This window comes from Cnephaeus nilssonii (assembly GCF_951640355.1).
Source record: "Cnephaeus nilssonii genome assembly, chromosome: 10".
NCBI classification, from domain to species: Eukaryota; Metazoa; Chordata; class Mammalia; order Chiroptera; family Vespertilionidae; genus Cnephaeus; species Cnephaeus nilssonii.
In genome coordinates this window covers 89,245,043-89,267,169 of record NC_137081.1, presented here as the reverse complement: position 1 = coordinate 89,267,169, position 22,127 = coordinate 89,245,043, and the positions used below count along the sequence as shown (strand labels likewise).

General features: G+C 46.3%; 1 protein-coding gene across 2 annotated transcripts in view; it reads left to right on the top strand.

The window, feature by feature from the left end:
* Positions 1-22,127, top strand: part of CNTNAP5 (contactin associated protein family member 5) — a gene marked incomplete at both ends in the record, with an annotated part of 850,484 nt that overhangs the window by 454,075 nt on the left and 374,282 nt on the right. For both annotated transcript variants that reach the window (XM_079783016.1, XM_079783015.1), the window contains 2 exons: positions 2,542-2,691; positions 5,509-5,680. In XM_079783016.1, coding sequence (XP_079639142.1) covers positions 2,542-2,691; positions 5,509-5,680 — 322 coding nt within the window. The remainder of the gene's footprint in view (positions 1-2,541; positions 2,692-5,508; positions 5,681-22,127) is intronic.

Below are 22,127 nucleotides of genomic sequence, written 5' to 3'. Positions count from 1 at the left end.
CCCTTAGGGCCTATTTACACCCTCTTTGTAGAAATCCTTCCTGACCCCCAACCCAAACAGTCTATAGTCTGTCTCAAATGCAGCCTTATTATGTTATGCAGATGTATTTAAAGTACTATGCAAATGAAGTTTAAAAGTGATGCCCTAAAGCTGGCTATGTTCCTGAGAGTATTCAAATGTTCATCCCCAGGAAACACCTGACAGACCCTCCACCTCATTAGCGGAATCCCTTTGGTTAGGGCCCAACCCTGGCCTTTGGGGGAAGGTAGGGGACTGGACCGGGATGAGCAGCCCCTGGGTTCTCCTTTTTACCCCATAGATGTTCAGGGCTGCAGGAAAGACTGGCTGCCAGGGAGCTGCTGCGAATGCAGGAGGGGCCCTCCATCTGGGCTGTTCAGAGCAGGTGGGACATTCTGTCCACCGCCATGGAATTGGGCCTGCAGCCTTGTGTCTTGTTCTCCCAGGCAGCTTCCCCAGACATCCAGGGCTCAGGCACAAGCATGTCAGTGGCTGTCCTGTGGAGCCTGCAGACCTCTGCTCTGATTTTGAACGAGTTCTTCCTAGCTGGTTTCTCCTGGAGGCTTCAGAAGGCTCTCCCAAGTCTGATCTCTTCTGCCTCTGGGAATAGCTCTTAATCCACCCCTTACTGTCCATTTTCACTGGTGTTACTCTGGCTGAGACCTCGTCCTTCTGTCTCCTGGAGCTGTGCAAGCAATAGGCCCCATCAGTCCTGCTTCTAGCTTGTCTCCTCTTAGCTCGCAGAGTCTTTTAATGTGCCCCTCAATCCAGGTGATTCCAATGCTTAAGAACCCCATGGACTCCCACGTTCTAAAACAGTGATTTTCATTCCTAGTTGGACATTAGAATCACCCAGGGATTTTAAAATGCAATTGCCTGGGGCCCCATCCTCAGAGATTCTGATAGAACTGGCTTGGGTAAAGTACCCTCCAGAACCACGTGTCAAAGCACTTTGTTGAAACCCCTTCCTTAGCGCGGCAGGTGGGGGCCCAGGGTGCACCTGCCTTCCTGCTGTCCTCCCAGCCTCTCACTCCAGGCCGTGCTCTCTGTGCAGGCTCTGCGTCTCCTGGAACTCTGGCTCTGGGAGTGGCAAACTCTTGCTCATTTTTCAAAGCATTCCTAAACTGTTACACTCTCTTTCTTGAATTCCTAAACTGCTACCCCCGCTTTCATGCAGCCTTTTAGGGTCCTCACATGGAGTTGGTTAGGTCTTCCTTCTCTCCTCTTTGCCACACATTCACTGTTCCTCCAGAATTGCAAGTGCCTGCTTCACTGTCTATCCCACTAGCTTGACATACTCAAAGGACAGGGCTTTCATCCACTTTGCATATGTCTCTTCTCTTAACTATGGCCTAGCCAGGAGAGAAACCATGCGAGGTCAATGTCTACACTCGCCAGTGCAGGGACCATCTTATAGTGGCTGTATGCCCATTTGTTTTAGCATTGTCTTCTTATGATGTGATATAAACTGTTCGACATATGCTGCTCTGTTAACAATACCCTATAAGTGTAACCATTATCCCTATTTTGCAGGAGAGGAAACTGAGGCAAAGTAAAGGAAGACAACAATAGCAGAGTAGAATACATGAGTGTGTAGAAATGTGTGGCTCTCTATTCTTGTATAGACAACCATGGCGATGCATCTGGTTAAGGGACTGTGACCTTCAGCAAGCCCTTTGCAGTAGCAAAGCCTTCACAGATGACAAACTTTTGGAGGAAATAATTGCTACCCTCACGACTAATTTCCAATAGTCTCCTTAGTAAGGTTTGCCAGCAATGTAGTATGCACCAAAGATATCTAGGCCAAAGAACAAGAGAGGGATGAACTTTCAATAAATACCTACTATGTCGCCATCCAGCCCAGACCTGACCGTAACTGATCCCCTTAACAGTGACACCGAGTAGAAATGATGGCTTTACAGGCAATAGAACCGAAGCTCAGGGAAGGTGGCCACTCAGCCAGTGTCCCATCAGGGGCCAGGGGAGGTGGGGACTGGCCCGTCTGCTGTCTCTCCAACAGCAGACCTCCTCTGCCTGCACACCCTCGGGCTCTAGCTTTCCTCTTCTACCTTGCCTTTAAAAATACTTTATTTACATATATATTAGTAGAAAAATATCAGAAAACAAAAATTGCCTGTAACCTGACAACCCAGAGATAAAACGACCAGGAACATTTTGAGAGTTTTTGTTTTGTTTTGTTTTCAGCATTTTGCTCTCTATTTATATCTCAAGGGATCAATTAATGTGTTCCGTGCCCTTGGTTGGTAGTTCACATGCTAATCTATGTTTTCCCCTTTTGTTGTTAAAGCAAGCAGCTGAAGTTGTTTAGCCACTTAAAAAAAATAGAAATATGTGGTCAAAAGAGAAAGAAAAACGACCCTTGTGAGGGTTTGGTTTGAGCGAAATGATGAGTGGGAACCACTCAGAGAACGCACAGGGACCTTGGCTGGGAAGGAGCGGGAGCCCCCTCCCTGAGCTCTGGGCCATTCATCCCAACACCTGCTCTCCCTGTTGCTTTTGCAGGCAGCAACTTGAATGATGGCTTGTGGCATTCAGTCAGCATCAACGCCAGGAGGAGCCGCATCACTCTCTCCCTGGATAACGATGCAGCGTCCCCTGCTCCGGACACCACCCGGATACAGATTTATTCTGGAAATAGCTATTACTTTGGAGGTAAATTACTCAGCTTTGAGGTTGAAAATAAAGGAGGGAGGGAGAATCTAGTGGGCAATTATTTTACTATGATGATTCTTCCTTTGTCAATTGGGCCATTCTTCCAACACACACACACACATACACACACACTCACTCACACAGGGGCAACCTCCCCAAACATACATAGAGGCACAGACACCCACCTCCAAGCCCAAAATAATGGGAAGCAAGCCCTCTCACAGCTGTGCAGATATAAATTATCTAGGTCAGTGCTGAGGAAAAAAAAGACTCTAGCAATAAGAGCTGGTGTTACGTAACTCATCCAAAGGAGATTTTTATAGCACAGCAGGCTCCCTGATCACATTTGAAAGGGGAAACTCAGCTGTAAACTTGGAGAAAGCACCAACAGTCAGCAGTGCCTGAAAGAGGAAGTATCCACGTGAGAACGCACAGCCAGCACGCTCACCCACAAGGCCACTCCTCTGCACCTACTGCCTCTGTCCCCACCTCCCTGGAGGCCATGCCCCTGAGGAAGACCTAGGAGGCCCATGAGCAGGTAGCTCCTTGTGGAGCAGCCAGAGACCCCACCCTCTCCAATGTTGGGTGAATCCTCAGAGCCTTTCCTACAGCAAAACACAGGCACACAGATAAAAATAACAACAACAACAAAACAACAACAACACACAAAAAAGAAACAAGCAAACATGTAATTAGCCACCTACTGAATTTTCATATGTGCAGATATATTTTTCAAGGAATTTCCTTCATTAAGAAAAATAATACCTAATTTCCTGCCCATGTGTTTATATTTTAGAAACAATCTATAAAGAGCAATTAACCTCAGTATCTGTCTGACCACGAGCAAGACACTTACGTTATGGGCCCTGAACTTCCTCATCTAGGTGATGAAAGACAGAGCAGAATTGTTGGGACAGTTCCCTGAGGTCAAGGTGTACATGCGTAACACAGGGCTTCCCATCTGGCAAGGAATGGACAAACTGGCTTCAAACTTTGTAAATGTAGGCATGGACTGAGCCTGGTCTATGGTCACCAATCCTTTTTCCATTAGGAAACTGAAGATAAATTGTGTGTAAAATCATCAAGTGCAGTCTCCAATAGAATTTACAAATCACTTTTCTCAGACCAGTGACAATTGGTTAAGCTTTGAAATATAAGAGATACTTTGCACAGAAGCAGTACACACATGGGGGTACCCCAGGAGGGAAGCAGTGGGAGCCATCATCTATTTGCCCTTTGATTTTAGGGCCTCAGGAAGGAACTCTGTCCCTCACTCTAAATCTTCTCCACGTGTACATGACAACAAAGTCCTTTAAAGGGAGAACACTTCCTTTCTCTGCAAGTGTTTTAGCTCGTTTAATTCATGTGGTGACTTTGTGAAGTAGGTAATAGTAGCCCCTTTCACAGAAAGTAAGAGTGGTATTTGCTTAGATGGAATAATTTGTGTGAGTAGAAGAACCAGGATTCACCCCAGATCTGGTGAATCCACAGCAAAGGGATGCCAACTCATGTAGCACAAAAGCGAAGGGATGCCAACTCATGTAGCACAGAAGCAAATAATTTTGCATCACACGTAATGCTTCTAACAGAGAGAATAGTGATCTTGTACTTATTTCTTTAAAAAATACTGAGCAATCATTATGATGTGTGAGCACCTGAATGCCTCAAAGTAAAAATACCCCCCGCCCCAGTGGAAGAAGTATCCTTGGAGGTGACTGTTAAGGGCACTGTGCTCAGAAGGTGAAGATGAATCTGTGATTTGAGCAGGGTTTAAAAAAATGTCCCACAAGTAGACTGTAAACTTAAAGGAAGGTAAAAAACGAGTTTGAGTAATAATAGTCAACTTACATAAATTCTCTCTACAACCTCAATTAGAAGTCGTAACATTTCTCTTCACTTTATAGAGTGTGCTTGTGGGCTGTTAACCAGCTGCCAGACTTCAGCCCAGCAGTGACTGTCTATTAGAGATGGCGGAAATAATTCCCAGTTATTTATGGGTTATTGCCATGTTTTCAAGCTTGCATTCCCATATGGTCTGAACCTATTAAGGCAATTAGTATGTAGTTTATAAGGAGCTCAAGCACTGATATACCTATTCGCTTTCTACCTGTCTTGATGAGGAGTAGATGTCCAGGTGGCAGGCTATACTAAATATATATGATGCATTGTCTTTAAAAGAACACCTTTTTAAAAAGGTACAGTGTTAACCTTTTGTGCGTGCTATTACAGCCCAATAACTGTGTGCATATCAACCCTTAGTCCCTTTAGTGTCTGGATTTAGTTTGCACATCACTTCAAAATCCCAGTTATGTTTCTACATGTACCTTTGTCAGGTGCATGTAGCCTGTTAATGCTGACAATTAACCAGCTAATCACTCTATCACCATTCTTACCCAAAGCATAATTTCCTTTGAAAGTTAATACAGAATTGAATTGTGCAGTTAGAAGTGTGTTTCAGGACAGAACTGACATCCCCAGGTAATGATAATGTGTTGTGTTCTTGGGATGAGTGAAGTGGCTCAGGCAGAAGACTGGCACACAGCTGATGCAGGGAAAAATAAAGAACAAGACGCATGTTATGGTGTTTATATTCCCTTCCACACTTTTGGTTTTAGCTCTGTTCAGTGATGGAGGTTGCCCCCTTTTGAACCAATTCTGTCCCCTCTCTGAAAATGCTATGATTTACAACTAAACTGTGTGCACTTCTGTGAATGAAAAAGCACCACAATAATTAGACCTCAAGGTCTCCCATCGATAAGTCTCCAGAGCAATGACTGATCATCTCAGTGTTCTTCATTTTTTTCCTCTGCCCCACAGGGTGCCCTGACAATCTCACCGCTTCCCAATGCTTAAATCCTATCAAGGCTTTCCAAGGCTGCATGAGGCTCATCTTTATTGATAACCAGCCCAAGGACCTCATTTCAGTTCAGCAAGGCTCCCTGGGGAATTTTAGTGACTTACACATTGATCTGTGTAGCATCAAAGACAGGTAATTATTGTCTCTTCTCCCTTGTTCTCCCACCCCCTCTTCCCATTCTCACTGTTCTAAATATGTGTTTCTTTAAGCAAAATTCTAATCCACTGACTTTAGCCACTTTAGATATAATTGAGTTGCCTAATGGAAAATATCTCTGAAAGGATTTCAGATCCAGAGAAAAGTGGTTTAAATTAGTTGAGTCTCTCTTCATGTTGACTTGCAGTAAGTGGGATATGCAAATTAAATCAAACTACAAATTTGTGAAAGGATTAAAGTTTTGTGCATAAACGCCATTGGATTACTCTGAAGTTAAGAGTAAAGTGGAGAGGAGGGAGGAATCACTTTTCTCCTGAACCATCTTGTTTTCCAGTGCAGTGGTGTCCTCTCCCACGGGGTGAGCCGTGGGCCCTCTGGGATCCTAGAGTAGAGGTTGGGCAGTACCCTCTGTACATGGACAGGCCCGGGGCCCAGCCTTGGTGATCACTGCCCCTGAGTCTTTTCTTCTGGGGCCCAGCAGAGACCAGACCCCATCAGGGAGAACCCGCACATTCACTGCAGCCACACATCCCGCAGGAGCTCTGTGTCTCTCTTTCTCCTGGGATCTGGCTCCTCTTTATTGGAAGTTTCTAGATTCAAAGACACACTGCAGAAAATTAAAAGGGGTGATTCCGAATTTTCAACAAGGTTCATCATGTTCCCCAATTTTCCTCTCTAGTGCTTGCTTCCTTCTCTCCAATTCTACTAGCCCTGGTTAAAATACCATCTATTAAATGGGTGAATGATGTGTGTTAGTTGCAAGCCTATGTGTTAGTGAAATAGGGTCTTTACTCAATTTTCATCAGGGAATAAATTAGCCATTACAATGAAGGGCAATAAATGACCAAGAAGTCACCCTTATTTCTATGAAATATGGCAGCAGCAACTCTGTCTGGCATAGGAAGAATGAAGGCAATATGGTTTTCAGGAAGTGTGCTGTGCTGAATCTTACAGGACTGGGAGACCTGGCTGAGGGGGTATGGGGGAGGCTGAGTTGACAGGAGGCAGCCTGTCAAATGGCACAGAAATAGGAAGGGCCATGCTTGCAAGTATTTCATCAATTCAATACAAATATTACAGATTCACTTTAGAATCTGTAATATTTGGATACATTTAAAGCTGATAGTAATAGTTTAATTGGCAACATTTACTTACCTTACTGGCATATAAAATAGTGGCATGTCTTACAAATAATGGTATCTTAGACTTAATAAAATACAGCTCAGTGAGGATGGCAGGGCTCTGTGGTGCAGCACATGGCGAGAATATGGTTAGAGAGGGGGGTCAGTATTAACATGGAGAACTTTGAGTGCCCAAAGTTTTGGAATTTGTCTTCATGCTCTAGGCAAAAACCAGAAAGGACAGCAGCCAGATCAGCCTACTGAAAGAGGACTCAGGGAATAGTAAGAAAGATGGGTAGAAGCAGAGCCATCCCTGAGCTTGAGGTAACTGCCCCGTTCCGGAGGAGCAGTGAGAAGTAGTAGGTCCCTCCCGTGAGCACAAAGTCAGCTACACAGTCTCCTCTGATGCTCAGAAGGACCAGTGTGATTTGGCGGACCTTGATGAGAATGTTTCTCTGCTAATACCACAGCACACGAGATGGCCATTGAATGGCACAGACTTCCTGGCTCTTCTACTTTATCTTTATTTCTTATATATTTTTATTGATTTCAGGGAGGAAGGGGAAGAGAGAGATCAATGATGAGAGAGAATCATTGATTGGCTGCCTTCTGTATGCTTCTCACTGGGGATCGAGCCCGCAACCCAGGCATGTACTCTGACCGGGAATAAAACCGTGACCTCCTGGTTCATACGTTGATGCTCAACCACTGAGCCTCACCAGCCGGGCTGTCTTTTTTTTTTTCTATTTGACCTGCTGGACATCTGGGTAATAAAATGTGTGCTTCACTACAATGTGCTCGTTTCAGGACCTGAGAATAAAAGATACTACACACAGTGGCTGCCGCCCCTGTAGTCTTTACTGATGATGAGCTCCGTCAGGCAGCACAGGCTTTGCAAAGTGTAGATCAATAGAGGAAGCATTTATCAACAGGAATCTCCAACCATACCTTAATTTCTAATCAAGGAAGCTCTCATTTTTGCTGACAGAAAGTCATTGCCATCTACACTGCATCATTACTTTTGTGTGATTGTAGTCTGTGTAATTGTATTACACACAATTGTGTTTTGGTTAATTGTATAATAATAAGGCATTGTGCTTAGTTTTGTGGGTAAATGGTATGTTTTTCTTCATTTGCCAGACAGTGTCTCTAACAGAAGGGAAAGCCATGGTAAAAAGGTTTGCTTAATTAAATATCTCTTGAACTTACACTTAATATTTGTTGGAAAGGGCCATGGTTTCTGAGTTTTGTGTTTTATTTTTAATGTGTTAATTAACGTAAGCCTGGTTTAAGGGCAGCCTCAGTCTTTGCCTCCAAGGATCGTGCCCCTTGAGGATGGGGTGGGTGTGCTGGGAGAGATGGGGTGGAGGAGAGTCTGACTGGTTTTTCTTACTTGTGTTCTTGTCTGGAAAGTTCATGGAGGGCAGCCTTTGATCTGGCCTAAGAGTCTCTTCTCTCCCAGACCAGTCTCCTCTCTGCCCCTTCCTCATGGGGTCTGTATGGAGACCCACGCCTCCTCCTTGGCTTCGCGAGGCCGCCCTACCAACCTCTCCTGCTCTCCCTCAGAATGCTCTCTCAGGCTGTGCAGAGGGGCTCCCCTTCCATGCAGCAGGCAATCATTCACATGCAAAGGCTCCTACTGCTGGTCATGGTGGGAAAACCAAGGTAGCCTTCATAGAAGAGGCACATAATGTTATAAAATCGTAAGAACTTTCTCCAGTGGGGGTCCTTCATGCATGTCCCCTTGAGATGGTGCCTAGCTCTACTGCCCAGCCTGTGCAATGCTTTGAGAGGAAGTGGAAGTCACACCTAAGGAAATCGACTAATTCATAAACCATCCTTGGGACAATCTTTTTTGTTAAAGTAGGAAAAGTTCCTTTCTAGGGACCAAGGACCTAAACTAACAATTTTTATCTTAATGATTGGCAAGTCCCAAATTTTCTGGCCTTGGGGAAGAAAGGACTTGGCATCCCTTGGCCTGGCTGCAGCTCTGGCAACAGGAAAATGCTTGCTTTAGGAAGCTACAGCTGCAGAACTGCCCCGTACCCAGCAGTGCAAGGGCAGGATGGAGAAGGGGGCCAAACACCCTTGGAGGAATCACAGTTGGGGCCAGAGGGGCGCACTCCCAGCATGCACTTGCACTGGTCTGCCTAAGCCTCCAGGATGCAGTGTGCAGCCATCTCCCTCCTCTGCAGGTGGGATCTCCAGGCTCATGCTCTCCACACTCAAGACCCCATTCTCCAGGAGCTACTCTTATCTCTTGCAACCCCTTGGACTTGAGATAGGCAAGACATGGTAGTCTAAACTATCAAAGAGCCAAGTCACCCTCGATAAATGCTTTATTCCTTCCAAAACTCTTTATCACACCCTTGGTTATTCGGCCATACAGATGGGCAGTGGGTGAATGGGTGAGGCAGTTTCATGTATACACTGAAGTGAGATAAGATTGCTGAGAGCTGTATAAGCCATGGGAGTCCAGGGCAAAAGAAATAATCATTGAATGTGGTCTAAGAATTGAAATAGGAGACAGGGTCCAAGGTGTGGAGGAGCAAAGGGATGCTGACGAGTCAGCTGTCTGACGTGAGAGGAAGTGGAAGTCACACCTGAGGAAATCCTTTAAGCCCAGTGTGACTGTCAATAACTTTGAGCAATAATAAGCTTGTTTAATTCCCAGTCCACTACCCATCAACTTGGATGACACATATTATTTAACAATTTTTTATGCTTTATTGATTAAAGTATTACATATGTCTTCTTTTCCCCTCATTGACCTCTCCCCAGCCACTCCCACCCCCCAGCACATGCCCTCACCCCCTAGTGTCTTTGTCCATTGGCTATGCACATATGCATGCATACACGTCCTTTTAATCTATGATTTCTCTTTTGCAAAGCCAAGCTTATAAAACCTTCGTTTGCGCTGAGCATGAGCCTGTGAGAATCAGGGGCTCAGGGGCGGGTCTCATGAGCAGATACACAGTAGATGTTGCCACGTGAATTCCCAGTGTGAAAAGTTCTCTAACGCTACTTTCCAAGGGGACAGGAGAAGCCCAGGTCTCCCTCTGAAGCACCCCCAACCCCCATCATGGCCAAGAGATCCCCAGTAGTTTCTGGAGTGGGTCCCCATAGATATACCTCTCATGTGCTCTCTAATCTGTCTGCTCTGTGACTCCCTTGGGCTTTGATCCCCACTTATTCAGAAGGCTGCCTCCTGGAAGACCATTCACCACCCCTTAGGAACATTTGGTGCCAAGGTGGGCTCTGGTCATTAAATTCTTCTAAAGCATTGGCCTCAGGGCCCAGAGAGAGTGACAAAAGCAGGTGATGTGCCTAGGGCACACAATTTAAGGTGGCCCCTATTTCAAAATTCATGCATATGCAGACTGGACCTGGAAGTGAATGCCTCCTTAAATTTTGTAGGTCAATTCCAACATAGGTGCATCAGAATCCTCAGAAAGGTTTCTTAAAATCCCAGTTGCTTGGTACCATCCCTAGAGTTACTATGAGGGCCAATAAAATTTACATTTATATCAACTTTCAGGGTGCTGCTGGTGCTGCTGTGCTGGTCTTGGGACTAGACTTTGAGAACCACTGCCCTAAATCTTTTCTCATCCTGGAAGCCAGGGGGTTGCATGGATTCTGTACAAAAGAGTTACAGCGGCATGGGATGGGTGGCCGTGGCTCCAGCTGAGCCCCCCAGCAGCTCTTCTTCTCATCAGGGTCTTACGGGCTCTGAGAAGTCCCGGCAGCTCTGTCTCGATGCCCCTCTTCAAACAGGTGCAGAGTTGAGTCCAAGGGACACTGGGAGTCAACTGCATCCCCTCTCCTTCAGTCATCCCTGGTCTTTGTCACTTAAGACACACACACACCCCTGCTTCCCACTACAAAGGACACTTTCATGACTATAAATAAGCAAAAATCCTCAGAGGATATTTTGGTTGGAAAGGAACTTGGTCTTAGAATAGCTGCAGCTGCCAACAAATGTGACTTGTCTTTTTGCTATTTTGAGGACAGGTGACTCGCTGGGCCCATTGAAAGTCACAGCTTGATATTTCCTTCTAGACAAGCCCCATGCCCTGTGTGCGAAGGTGGTCCCGTTATAAAGCAGATGACCACCGAACACCAAATATTGCTCCCTAACTTCATAAAGATGAATAGAGGCTGATTCCATCCAGTTTTCTGCACCAGCAAAGGGTTGCTGTGACCACCTGCCTCATTTCTTGGGTCCTTTCCGTAGAGGAACGACACTGGGGAAGGCCCTGGGAGCTCAGCGAGCTCTGGTTCACTCTGGAAGGAAATGGCTTCTCTCAGGATGGCCAGTGTGGCAGCACCAGGTGGGAGCGGGTCTCTGCTCTGGCTGATGCTGCTGCATTCTGGGTGGTCCCTGTTGCTGTTGCTGCAGTCCTTTCTAAAATTAAACAACATGCTTATCCCGACTGAGTGAATGGCATGTGGGTGACTGCATTAAATGTCTTGCAGCCAACGGAATTATGATCTGTAGCTTTTCACTCCATAATCACTTCCCTTTCCCTCAACACTCATTCTTTTAACAAAAGCATCTGCTAATCTCTCTGGCCAAGATTCTGACCTTCTTGGTTCGGATGCGGGTGTTGGAAACACTGAGGGAAACAAGAATTCTGTTGGACGACCTCCCATAAGCAGACTCATGCTAAAAACTCACCCAGCGCGTGGGAGCGCGTTAAAAACAGTATTTTATATAAAGAGATTACATTTCAGGGTAATGCAAATGTTTAAGTTCTTCTCTAAAATTGAAAACCATCACATTGGGTGCCAGGAAAGCATTGTAAGGGCGATGCCCACACAATCTGAGCGCCTATCTCTAGAGCGAGAAATGCCGCATGCAATGTGGTGTTCTCTGAACTCATGGGATGGGGCCAAAATCAAAACTGAGCACTTCTGCTGTTTTTGTTTATTATTTTTAGTCTACTTCATGCAGGAAAGGAAAGGTTATATTTTACATAACAGTTACTGAGCAAACATTCTCTCAATAGTACTTCATTTAATTATCTCCACAGTCCTGTAAGGTCTTCAAAACGGCCGGCTCTCAGCCCAGCATCACCTGGCAGCTTGTTAGAAATGCATGTCCTCAGGCCAGGCCCCTACCTGCTGGGTCGGATCCTGGAGACAAGGCCCATCTGAGTTTTAACAAGGTCCCAGGTGAATCTGAAGCACACTCAGACTTGAGAGCTGTGGTTTTGCTCCATCATTGTTATTTTACAGATACTAGTAAGACCAGTGATGGTCTCAGAAGCTCAGTAAGCTCTGAGGGTTGCATGGTTAGTGTTTGGCGGGGTCAGGATTCATCCAGAACTTGCTGATTCTGCTATGCACATAACTGTGGATGGCTATTGACTGAAGGCCAGGGAGAGAGGAGAGATGGCTTGGGAAGCCAGAACGCGTCAAGGGAATGTCGCCGAGGAAGTGAGATTTAAGAGGAACTGGAAGGCTGGGCTGGGTTTCTGGAGGTCAAGCAGGGTTCCAGGTGGGTAGAGCATGGGGCTGGGGCTGAGAAAGGGTGGTGCTGGCACCTGCGTGCCTGGGCGGAAAGCTTACCTTGCCAGCAGAGGTTGAAAGAGAACTTAAAGCTGAGGCCATAGTGGACTTGGAAGCACACAGCAATTTACAATCTGAGGAATACACCACATCAATATCCAGGCCTTAACTACTGCTTACTGTGTCCCAGGCATCCCGTGTGTGCGTGCATGTGTGTGTGTGTGTGTGTGTGTGTGTGTGTGTGTGTGATGTACTCACAACAACTGTGTGGAAACTGTGTGAAGCAGGGGATGTTATTAACTCCATGTTACAGAATGAGATGAATCAAGCACAGAGGCACTCAGTAACCTGCCCAAGGACACACAGCAAGTATATAGCTGAGCTTGGCCACCAGCCACGGAGTTTGATTGCAGAGATCACACCGTCTTTGCACAGTGCTACTTCTGACTTGCAGCTGGGAGACATCCCACAGGTTCGGCAGGACTGCAAACAGAAAGTGATGTGTTTTCATCTTGAGTTCAGATCAGGAAGCAGGTGTGTTCACAGGAGAGAAGGGCGGTGGGCCGCAATGTGTTGGCCCCACAGGTGCAGCCTATGGTCACACCTGTGACACGCCCACTGAGACCCAGAGGTGGCTTACGACTCCACCACCCTCATCTACTTCTTTGGGCTGAGTGGTCTGGGAACTAGCTCGGAAGGGCTATCAGGAGGATGTAGATTCTGAGCTGACTTCTTAGGGACTTCCATCTGGAACTTCCCAGAAAAAAACACTGATTAGTTTGTCTGCTTCTTACACGAGGGCTACTGCTCATCACCTGCCCCACCTCTTCAAATGTCAGTAGGGAACAGGAGTTTCAGAGGACGTTAAAACCTGCATTTGGCCTGAGCACGTGACCTTAAATAAGTGCATGGTGTTCTGTAACCTACACCTCTCTCACCACGTGAAATGGTGCTTCTCTGCCCGTGCATAAGGAAGGACACCTTTGATTTGTGAAAAACACAGAGTTCCCACCAAGCCAAGGATGGCACTGCATTCTGTCCAGTCAGACGGTGGGACTCTCCCCAACAACTGGAATCAGAAGCATCGATGCTGAGCACAAAGCCAGACCCGTGAGCTGGGGAGTGCTCACAAGCCCTGCAGAAGGCGAGGATCCATTCCGAGGGCTCTGGGCTTGAGGCTGAGGTGGGAGTGCGAGTTTAGAGGGCAGGAGAAAATGTGCACCCAGTCATCTCTCCTGAGAAACACTCGCTCTGAAATTAGGAGGGTTCAGACAGCACAGAAGCTAAGGAAATCTTTTGATCTGGATTGAAACATGAAAAAAAAATGTTTTTTTAGACCCCCAAGGCACCACTATGAGACAGTGCCTATGTGTAACTCTGTGGAAAATATTCCTAACTAATAATCAGAAGAAAGAGGTTCTTTGCCGCTCCTTTCACACAATCAATAGCTCAGTGAAGCCGTCCTCCAACATCCAGGTGAAGTCCTCCCACTGTTTTCACCACCTCCAGAAAGTCCTCCGTCCTGTGGCCAATGTCACACTGGTTTCTCCTCACGTGCACTGATGGCCACTGATGGGGCTGCTGGGGCAAAGCACCTGTGGCCTCTCACACCACGTGGCTGGAATCCAAGCAGATTCCTCGGCGGCCCTGGGCAAGCACCTTTTATAACCGCCGCCGGGAGAGCAATGGAGCTTCATATGTTGTGAGCTGGGGAAAAGTAAGACGGGCCTGTGATAAAATACACCCCCTTATTTTGGCAGTGAAACCTACAATTAAAATGAGCTGCTATTTTTACCCTGAGGGGAGGTATCTGTCGGGAAGCTTACCGAACAGGAAGGCGGCCTCCGGGGCTGTCCTGTGCCTGGCGGCAGGTGAGGAGACCGACTACAGCAGGAGTTCAGTAACTGACCTCAAAACAGAATCACACTCAGGATTTTGAGGGGGTAAAGCCGCTGCTGTTTACATTTTAGCACAACTTTGGACAAAGCTAGTCACTCAACGGCTTCATAACTCAGCCCCTTCGTGGTCACACCGGGAGGGTATTCACTGCAGAGGGCATTGGCCAGGGCAAGGTGCTGGCGGCCGTCCCCCCTGGGGCGGCAGTGTCCCCCCCTCCCCAGCAATAGTGTCCCCTGGGGTGGTAGCCCCCCCACCCCCCGCGGGCGGCAGTGCCCCTGGGGGTGCGGTGAGGACTGGCTGAGAGCCAGACGGTGAAACTTCTGAAATTTAGGAGCAAGAGGGACAGAAACGGAGCTCTGTGGGCCTGGGCCTGCCAGACGGAGAAAACCAAACACAGGCAGGCAAGGGTGATGCCTTCTGAATACTTTACCTACACGCATCACCTATTTTATTTTCTGGACAACTTTCCCTCCTGGTTTAGCTTCATCTTAGAAAGATCGCTTCAACATGACTTACTTGGCTGGCCAACTGCGGGGCCTTTTTCATTCCAAACCAGGATAAGCCGGGGCCAAGCCGGGAGTGTCTCAACACCTGGAAAAGGCCAGGGAGTCACTCCGAGCTGCGGTAGATTCTGTGAGGCCGCAGTAATGTGTCCAACTTACGGTCTATGACCTCGTGCAACCACAGCACCACTAGCTGTTAGGACGCACATTATCATCACCTGGCTATGCTTTCTCCATACTGAAACACATTATTTCCTTAGTATTTTTAATTGCAGTTAACGTCCAGTGTTATATTAGTTTCAGGTCTACAACCCAGTGAGTAGACATTTATAGCACGTATGAAGTCATCACTCTGATAAATCAATACCCACCTGGTACCGTATATAATCATACAATATTACTGATTATATTCCTTATGCCGTATTTTACATCCCCTTAACTATCCAGTAACTACCAATTTTTGCTTCTGAATCCCTTCACCATTTTCACCCATCTTCTCCAACCTGCCTACCTTCTGTCAACCGTCAAAATGTTCTTTGTATCTATGAGTCTGCTTCTGTTTTGTTTGTCTCTTTTGTTCTTTAGATTCCACATATCAGTGAAATCATATAACTTGTCTTTCACTGTCTGGCTTATTCAATACAAACAAACAAACAAACAAACAAAACCTAGAGTGGCTGCCCTGGCCAGGTGGCTCAGTTGGTTGGAGTGTCATCTATAGAAGGCCACAGGTTCGATTCCCGGCCAGGGCATATACCTAGGTTGTAGGGACAGTCCCTGCTAGGAATGCTTAGAGGAAGTAACAATCGATATTTATCACCTCTCTCTCTCTCTCTCTCTCTCTCTCTCTCTCTCTCTCTCAAAAAGAAAATCAATAAAAAATATATCCTCAAGTGAGGGTTGAAAAAAATACAAAACACAAGTATGGCTCAATGGATATGAAAACAAGATCATTGCATATGCTGCCTACAAGCAACTCACTTCAGATTGAAAGACACACACAGACTGAAAGCAAAGAAATGGAAAAGATAGTTCATAAAAATAGAAACAAACAAATAAATGAAAGCTAAAAATGCAATAAGTGTATCCAGAAGAAATAGACTTAAAAACAAAGGCTATCCCAGGAGACAAAGAACCCAGCAATTTGACTTCTGGGTATTTATTGGAAGAAACCCAAATACTAACTAAAAAAGATAGATGCATCCCTGTCATTATTGGGGCATTATTGACAATAGCCAAGATCTGGGGCAACACAACTGGCATCGATAGATGAGTGGGGAATGAAGAGAATTCTTTTCACTGTAATAATTAGCGAGGGGCCATCCCTGCTCTAGAAATGAAAATAATCCCAGAAGTGGTCCTGAAACAACTCGAGGCTTATCGATCAAATGACTTTGAGAATCACAGAAGTTCTGAACTGAGGCTTGCATACCTCCACATCAGCATGTGGTGCATGCAGGCGGTTAGATGCTCACGCATCACCCGTGGCAAGACACACCGAGTCCCGAGGCCCTCCTGCTCCTCTGGCTGCCGGACAGCCTGTGCTCTGCTCGTCTGCATGTGACTCCTGCTCCTGCAGCCACTCTGGTCCGTGTGCAGCCAGTTCCTTGTCCTGGGCCCAAGGAGAGAGCAATACAGAGAGTTGCTGGTGTTGTGTGCTCTGGTCTTTCTCCTGTTCTTGGAGTGGAGGCTGTTTTTCACTATCATGGGCCTTTCATCCACTTATTCACTTGTCCGTTTACCCATTCCTTTATCTGTCTCCTGTATTTGGGACATCCTGCTATGCCAGGGGCTGCGTAGGAGATGCAGGTATAGCTGAGTGCCCAACACAGTAGACTCTCTCTGACTTCAGAAAGCTCCGTGGAGGGACACAGAGCTTTAATAATGATGAAAATAAATTTATATGTTCCCAAATACTGGCATGAGGAGAATAAGCGGTGCACTGGGAGACCACCCGCGAGGCAGGCTGGTTACGTGGAGCTGGAGCAGTGTGGCAGGAAGGGCGATGTGTCCTCGGGGTCTGCGGTGCCAGGCTGCTGTGGACCCTGCCACCTCGACCAGTGCACTCCAGGCCTCCTGCACTCCTCGCCAGTGACCCCGACCACAACCTCCTGCCTGTGTGCTCCGCTGAAGTCACTACGGTGAGGGTTCAGTGCTAAAAAGAAAAAGTCTGCTTTCTTTAGTGGTAAGAGGCTTTCTAACTGAGATTTTAGCTAAAAGCAAATGTCCTATGTTTTCCCAAAATACTGTGCTGGGAATTCTTCTTCCTTTAGTAAGATCTCCTTACTGAGCCCCTCCCCATTGCCCTGACTTCAGTGGGTTAGGGTTTACTCCTAACAGTATATCGGCTAACCTATACTTAGCGAAACAGGAGAAGAAAAAGACCCTGTCTGCCCACCCAAAGTAAAACCCCATGTCACGGTGAGAATGGCATTTCAGCTGGCAGTTTGGTAAATCAGAGAATCAGAAGTGAGAGGAGGACTGTGCGTGTCAAAGTTCATTCCAATCACTACACTTGCTCACATTAAGCAGTTGCCTCCTGAGTTTCCATGAGAAGACACACATGTTGGGAAATGAAAACGTGTTGCTGGCAGGCACTTGAGCAAAGAGGGAAGAGAATGTTATAAATAACTGTTGTTTCCAGTGAGAGAAAGTGAATCTTCAACCTTCGAGATACCCGGGAGTGTAGGAAAGCCCAGCCTTGGCACAGAGAAGGGCACAGCCTCGCAGCCCTGAAAGCCCAGGATTCGAGCAAACCCACATTTCCCATAGTCCACAGGGACCCACACCAAGAGGCCCCTAGGATGAGCTTCCAACTGCATTTGAATCCACTTTATTCTCCACATCATAGTTGCCGGGAACCAATTCCAGCATGTAATAATTACAAGAGTTTCATCAAAAGGTTGGTGAAGCTTGGTGGACTCAACAATGGCTGAGCCACATATGTAGTTTACTTGTTGGAAACGGCTAAATGGCACTTTCCCCAAACCTGAATAAGATTGTTAACTGCCAGACAGCTCAGGGCATTTTATTGCCTCCTGTTGGCCAAACACCTGAACAGCTGTAGGCTATTCCCCAATCTCTATAAACCCGACCCTTTGAAGTGTATGTGTCCACCTTGCCTTAGGACAAATTGTGTTAATAAATAGAACGGGGTCCTTAGACAAGGGGTAGTCTTTAGTTCCCTTAGCTGAAGATCCTCTGACCCCCAATGCCTTTCAAAATTATCTTTCGTCCTTGGACTCCTTCTTGAATCTACACGCAGCTCCTTTCTCCAGATTGCTGCACCCCTTTGTAACGCTGGGACAAGAACCCTGGCACATAGTGAACCCATAACACAACTTTCTCAATAGAATTATTCTAAATGTAAAAGCACTTTTTAGACAGGGAAGTAAAATGTTCTCTTAGTGACAATTGGCCTCATACTTCTCTCCCACTTCCTAAAATATACATTTTATTGCAACTCTATCTCTGGTGAAATTCAGATTCCAGACATGCATTTCACGTGCCCTCCAGCACATGATGGAGCCTGAGGCATTCATGCAGTGGGTCCAAAGCCCCCAGCTCACCTTTGGAGGTCTCCCATGACCTTGCCTCTTCCTTCCCTTCCACCTTTATTATCCTCATCTTCGTCTCTCCTATATTAATCCATTGTCTGTCTATATGCATTTGTGAGCATATGCTACATATCTATCCTCTGTCTTCAAGAAAGTCAGGGGCAGGTGAGCCATATCCAAAGCCAGAGATTATGCACAAAGAAGCTCATGGCACCGCCAGGCTACACCCGGCTGCATTTTGGCATGCAAACAGAAACGGGCATAGGGGTGGGGAGTCACTTCCCAAATGGACCAGGCTGGCCTCATAGCAGCCATCTCATTGCAGCCTGCAGGCACCCGCTGCTCCTGCACTGCGTTCCCTTCTCAGTTCTTTGTTGCTCAAATTCTGCCCATCTTTCAAAGGCTGGTTCAAATTGTGCCTACTCTGCGGAGTCTGATGTTCAGGATTATCTTCCTCACCTAAGGTCTCTGACACTTTCCTTCTCTAGCTCATTTTGCTCCCAATCAGGACTGTTACCTGCTTTGTGTCTGTGTTTTGCATTCCGAGAGAAAAGTCCTTGATGCATTCATTTGAGAGCAGGCATTTTGCTATTATATGTTGAATAATTTGACCCTTCACAGCATTTGCTCTTAGTAGCTGGGGATAAGCCACACGAGAAGCTTATGAAAGTCAACACACTTCTTGGAGTTGGATACAGTATTGCCTCGAGATATGGAATGAACTTAGTAGTCTTTTTTAACAGTTTTATACATCCCAAACTGTTGACTGCTGTCCAAGATTTGGGAATTAAAGCCCTTCATCTCTTTCTCATCTTAAAAACTTCCCGTGTGGTTCACACCGCATAGCTTTCTATTTGAATGGCAGTGGTGCCCACGACAAGCAGCTGGCGCCAGCTGTCATCACTCGCAAGGTGCTAAGTGCTCCTTCTGCAAGAACTAGCGAGCGAGAGTATTTTCATTTAGCGAGGCCATCACAAACTTAGACAAGCAAACCGCAGCAATGTATTTGAGCAATGCAATCTATAAATATTGCAGTGGAAGGAAGCATGCCAACACATCATTCCTATTATAATCATGTGCTTTAAGAAATAAATGGGGTAGCTCTGCAAGAGAACTGGAGTCTGGGGAGAAGGCAGCTCTAGAGAGCATCCAGAATCTCCTTGGTGACTGACAGAGGATGTCAGAGCCTCCTCGTGACAGAGCTGGGTGTGCCCCCTGTGGATTCAGTGAGCTCCAAGCAGCTCCTGGAGACTAAGTTGGGAAACTTGTGAAATTGTCATTGCTTACCTATTAGGAGTGGACCAAAAAATGTTAGTGATGGGTGGCAATGTGTCCACACTTTACCAGAAAATGAAGTTATTGCATTTCATTTGGCTATGTCACATTCTCTAGTCTTTTACCATAGAAGCTACCTTCAATATTTTCTAAACACCATCTAAATCCTCTTTGTTAAAAGAAACACACACAAAACAAACAAACAAACAAACAAACAAACAAACAAACAAACAAAAAAACCTTAGCCCATTTGGCTTAGTGAATAGAGCATAGGCCCAAGGATTGAAGAATTCCAAGTTGGATTCCGGTCAAGGGCAAGTACCTTGGTTGCTAGTTCCATCCTCGGCCCTGGTCGGGGCGTGTGCAGGAGGCAACCAATCCATGTGTCTCTCTCACATACATGTTTCTCTCTCTGAGTCTCCCTCTCCCTTCTACTCTCTCTAAAAATCAATGGAAAAATATCCTCTGGTGAGGATTAACAACAACAACAACAAAGGATACAGAAGATGTTTTTGTGTGTTTTTTTTCTGTGAATTTTTCCCTATTATTGTTTCTACACTGCACTCTACCCAGAGCCGCCTACATTTAGTAGAATTCAGCCAGGAGCCAGGGGCCATGCTGGGCTTTCCTTCTACTAATTCAGATCTATGGAGAGCAATACTCAAATGTTAAAATGACCTGTTTCTATTTAACAAACAAGGGGACTGAGGTGTGTGGGTGTTAAATGAGTTTTCCGATATTGCATAGTTAACAAGTACTTTTATGAGAAGTTAATGGAGCCCCAAACAACATAGAAGTAAAATAAATAATGTTGCTCTTTGAAAGTTAAACTCAACATCAAAAAGCCTTAATGTATTATCTTGAAGATACACACAGTGTTCAGGCCAAGCAGTGTGGGCCCTCGTAATTCTCTCTGGAAGTGGATGAAGCCTATGGCACTGTAATAAGTTTGCTTCAGTGAATCAAACACTGATTGGACGAGGCCAGCATGGCCAGTAGATCACTGTGTGATGGTGGAAATGCCCTTCTTATGCTGTCCAACTCCAGTCACCAGCAGCTATGGAGAAGCTGAAATGTGAATATGATGACTAAGAGGTGAAATTTAAATTTAATTTAATTTTAATACATTTAAATTTGGATAGCCATGTGTGGCTGGTGACTACCTTAATAGTTAATCCAGGACTAGACACCCTCGGTACGGGACTCCTAGAGCTGACAGTCCCCCCCCCCCCCCGCCGCCCACCCGAGCCCCACCCGCTGCAGTTGGGGTGATTCTGATGATGAGGTTTGGGTCTCAGAATGGCGGCCTGGTGGGTGCATATGGTGCCACCCCAGCAGCCAATACTCCTTCCCCAAGACATTCACATCAGAAGAGAAAGGCTTATCATTTTTTTTGTCTTAATTTCTCCCAAGATCCTGGAAGACAAGTGCTTTAACTGTTATTAGTTCAAAATGCTAGAAACTTATTATTACTTAACTAGAGGCCCTTTGCACGAAGAATCGTGCAATAGATCTTCCTTCACCTGGCTACTGGCACCAGTTTTCCTTCCGCCTTCTTTCAGGGTGGGGGCTTGGACCCCAGTGGCAGCGGCGGCAGCGTGGGGCGGGAGCTGCCGGGCCCCACACCGCCATCCACGATTGGGGCACTGCCACTGCCCAGGTCCCTCAGTGATAGGAGGGACCCGGGCGCCGCCGCCGCTCTGACCCGCGAACGCTGAAGGGCGGGACCAGGCGCCGCCACCGCTCCCACCGTGCCTCCCGCCGGCCCCATCGGTCCCCTCTCAGCCCCATCGGTCCCCCCTCAGCGTGGCCGATCTGGCTGTTGAGAGGTGCGGGGGGCGGGACTCGCAAGTCCCGCCCCTGCGCCTCTCAACGGCTAGATAGGCCACCCCGAGTCCCACCCCCCAGCCTCCCGCCGGCCCAATCGTGGGCGTAGCGGAGTGATGGTTATTTGCATATTACCCTTTTATTAAGTAGGATAAGATAACTTTATTAGTTCAAAGTGCTAGAGACATATTATTACTTAATAAGATGACTTTATTATTTCCAAGTATTATTTTTAAAATGACCTTCTAGATACAAACATATTTTGAATAAATGTGTATTTATAATCTAATTATAGACCATCTATTAGGCTTTGGCTTCTAAATTTCTTAAGAAAATAATCTATTTTTTTTAAATTCCAAATATCATAGTGAATGCTAGAGTTATTGACAGATTTCTAAAAAACCGCCTGGCCAATCCAAGGCGCTTGGAGTAAGGGGTACCCTGTTGGGCCAATAAAATCTGTGTGAGTTCGGTCACTGGGGTAAGTTTGCATCAGTCAGTCTGCCAGGAAGCAGCAGCATTAAATCTAGAACTCCTGGACCATCCTGTTCTGGTTGCAAGTTTAATTGGAAAACTTCTAACATTTTGCAACCCCATGAAGTTAACCTAAAGAAAGAAGATGTGTGTCAATCAGGTGGAAATGTTGGGCCCCTGGTGAATCATAGCTTTCAATGTCAATGTATGACTTGGAATTCTAGTATACACCAGCGCCTGTGAGGTTTGCCTGTGT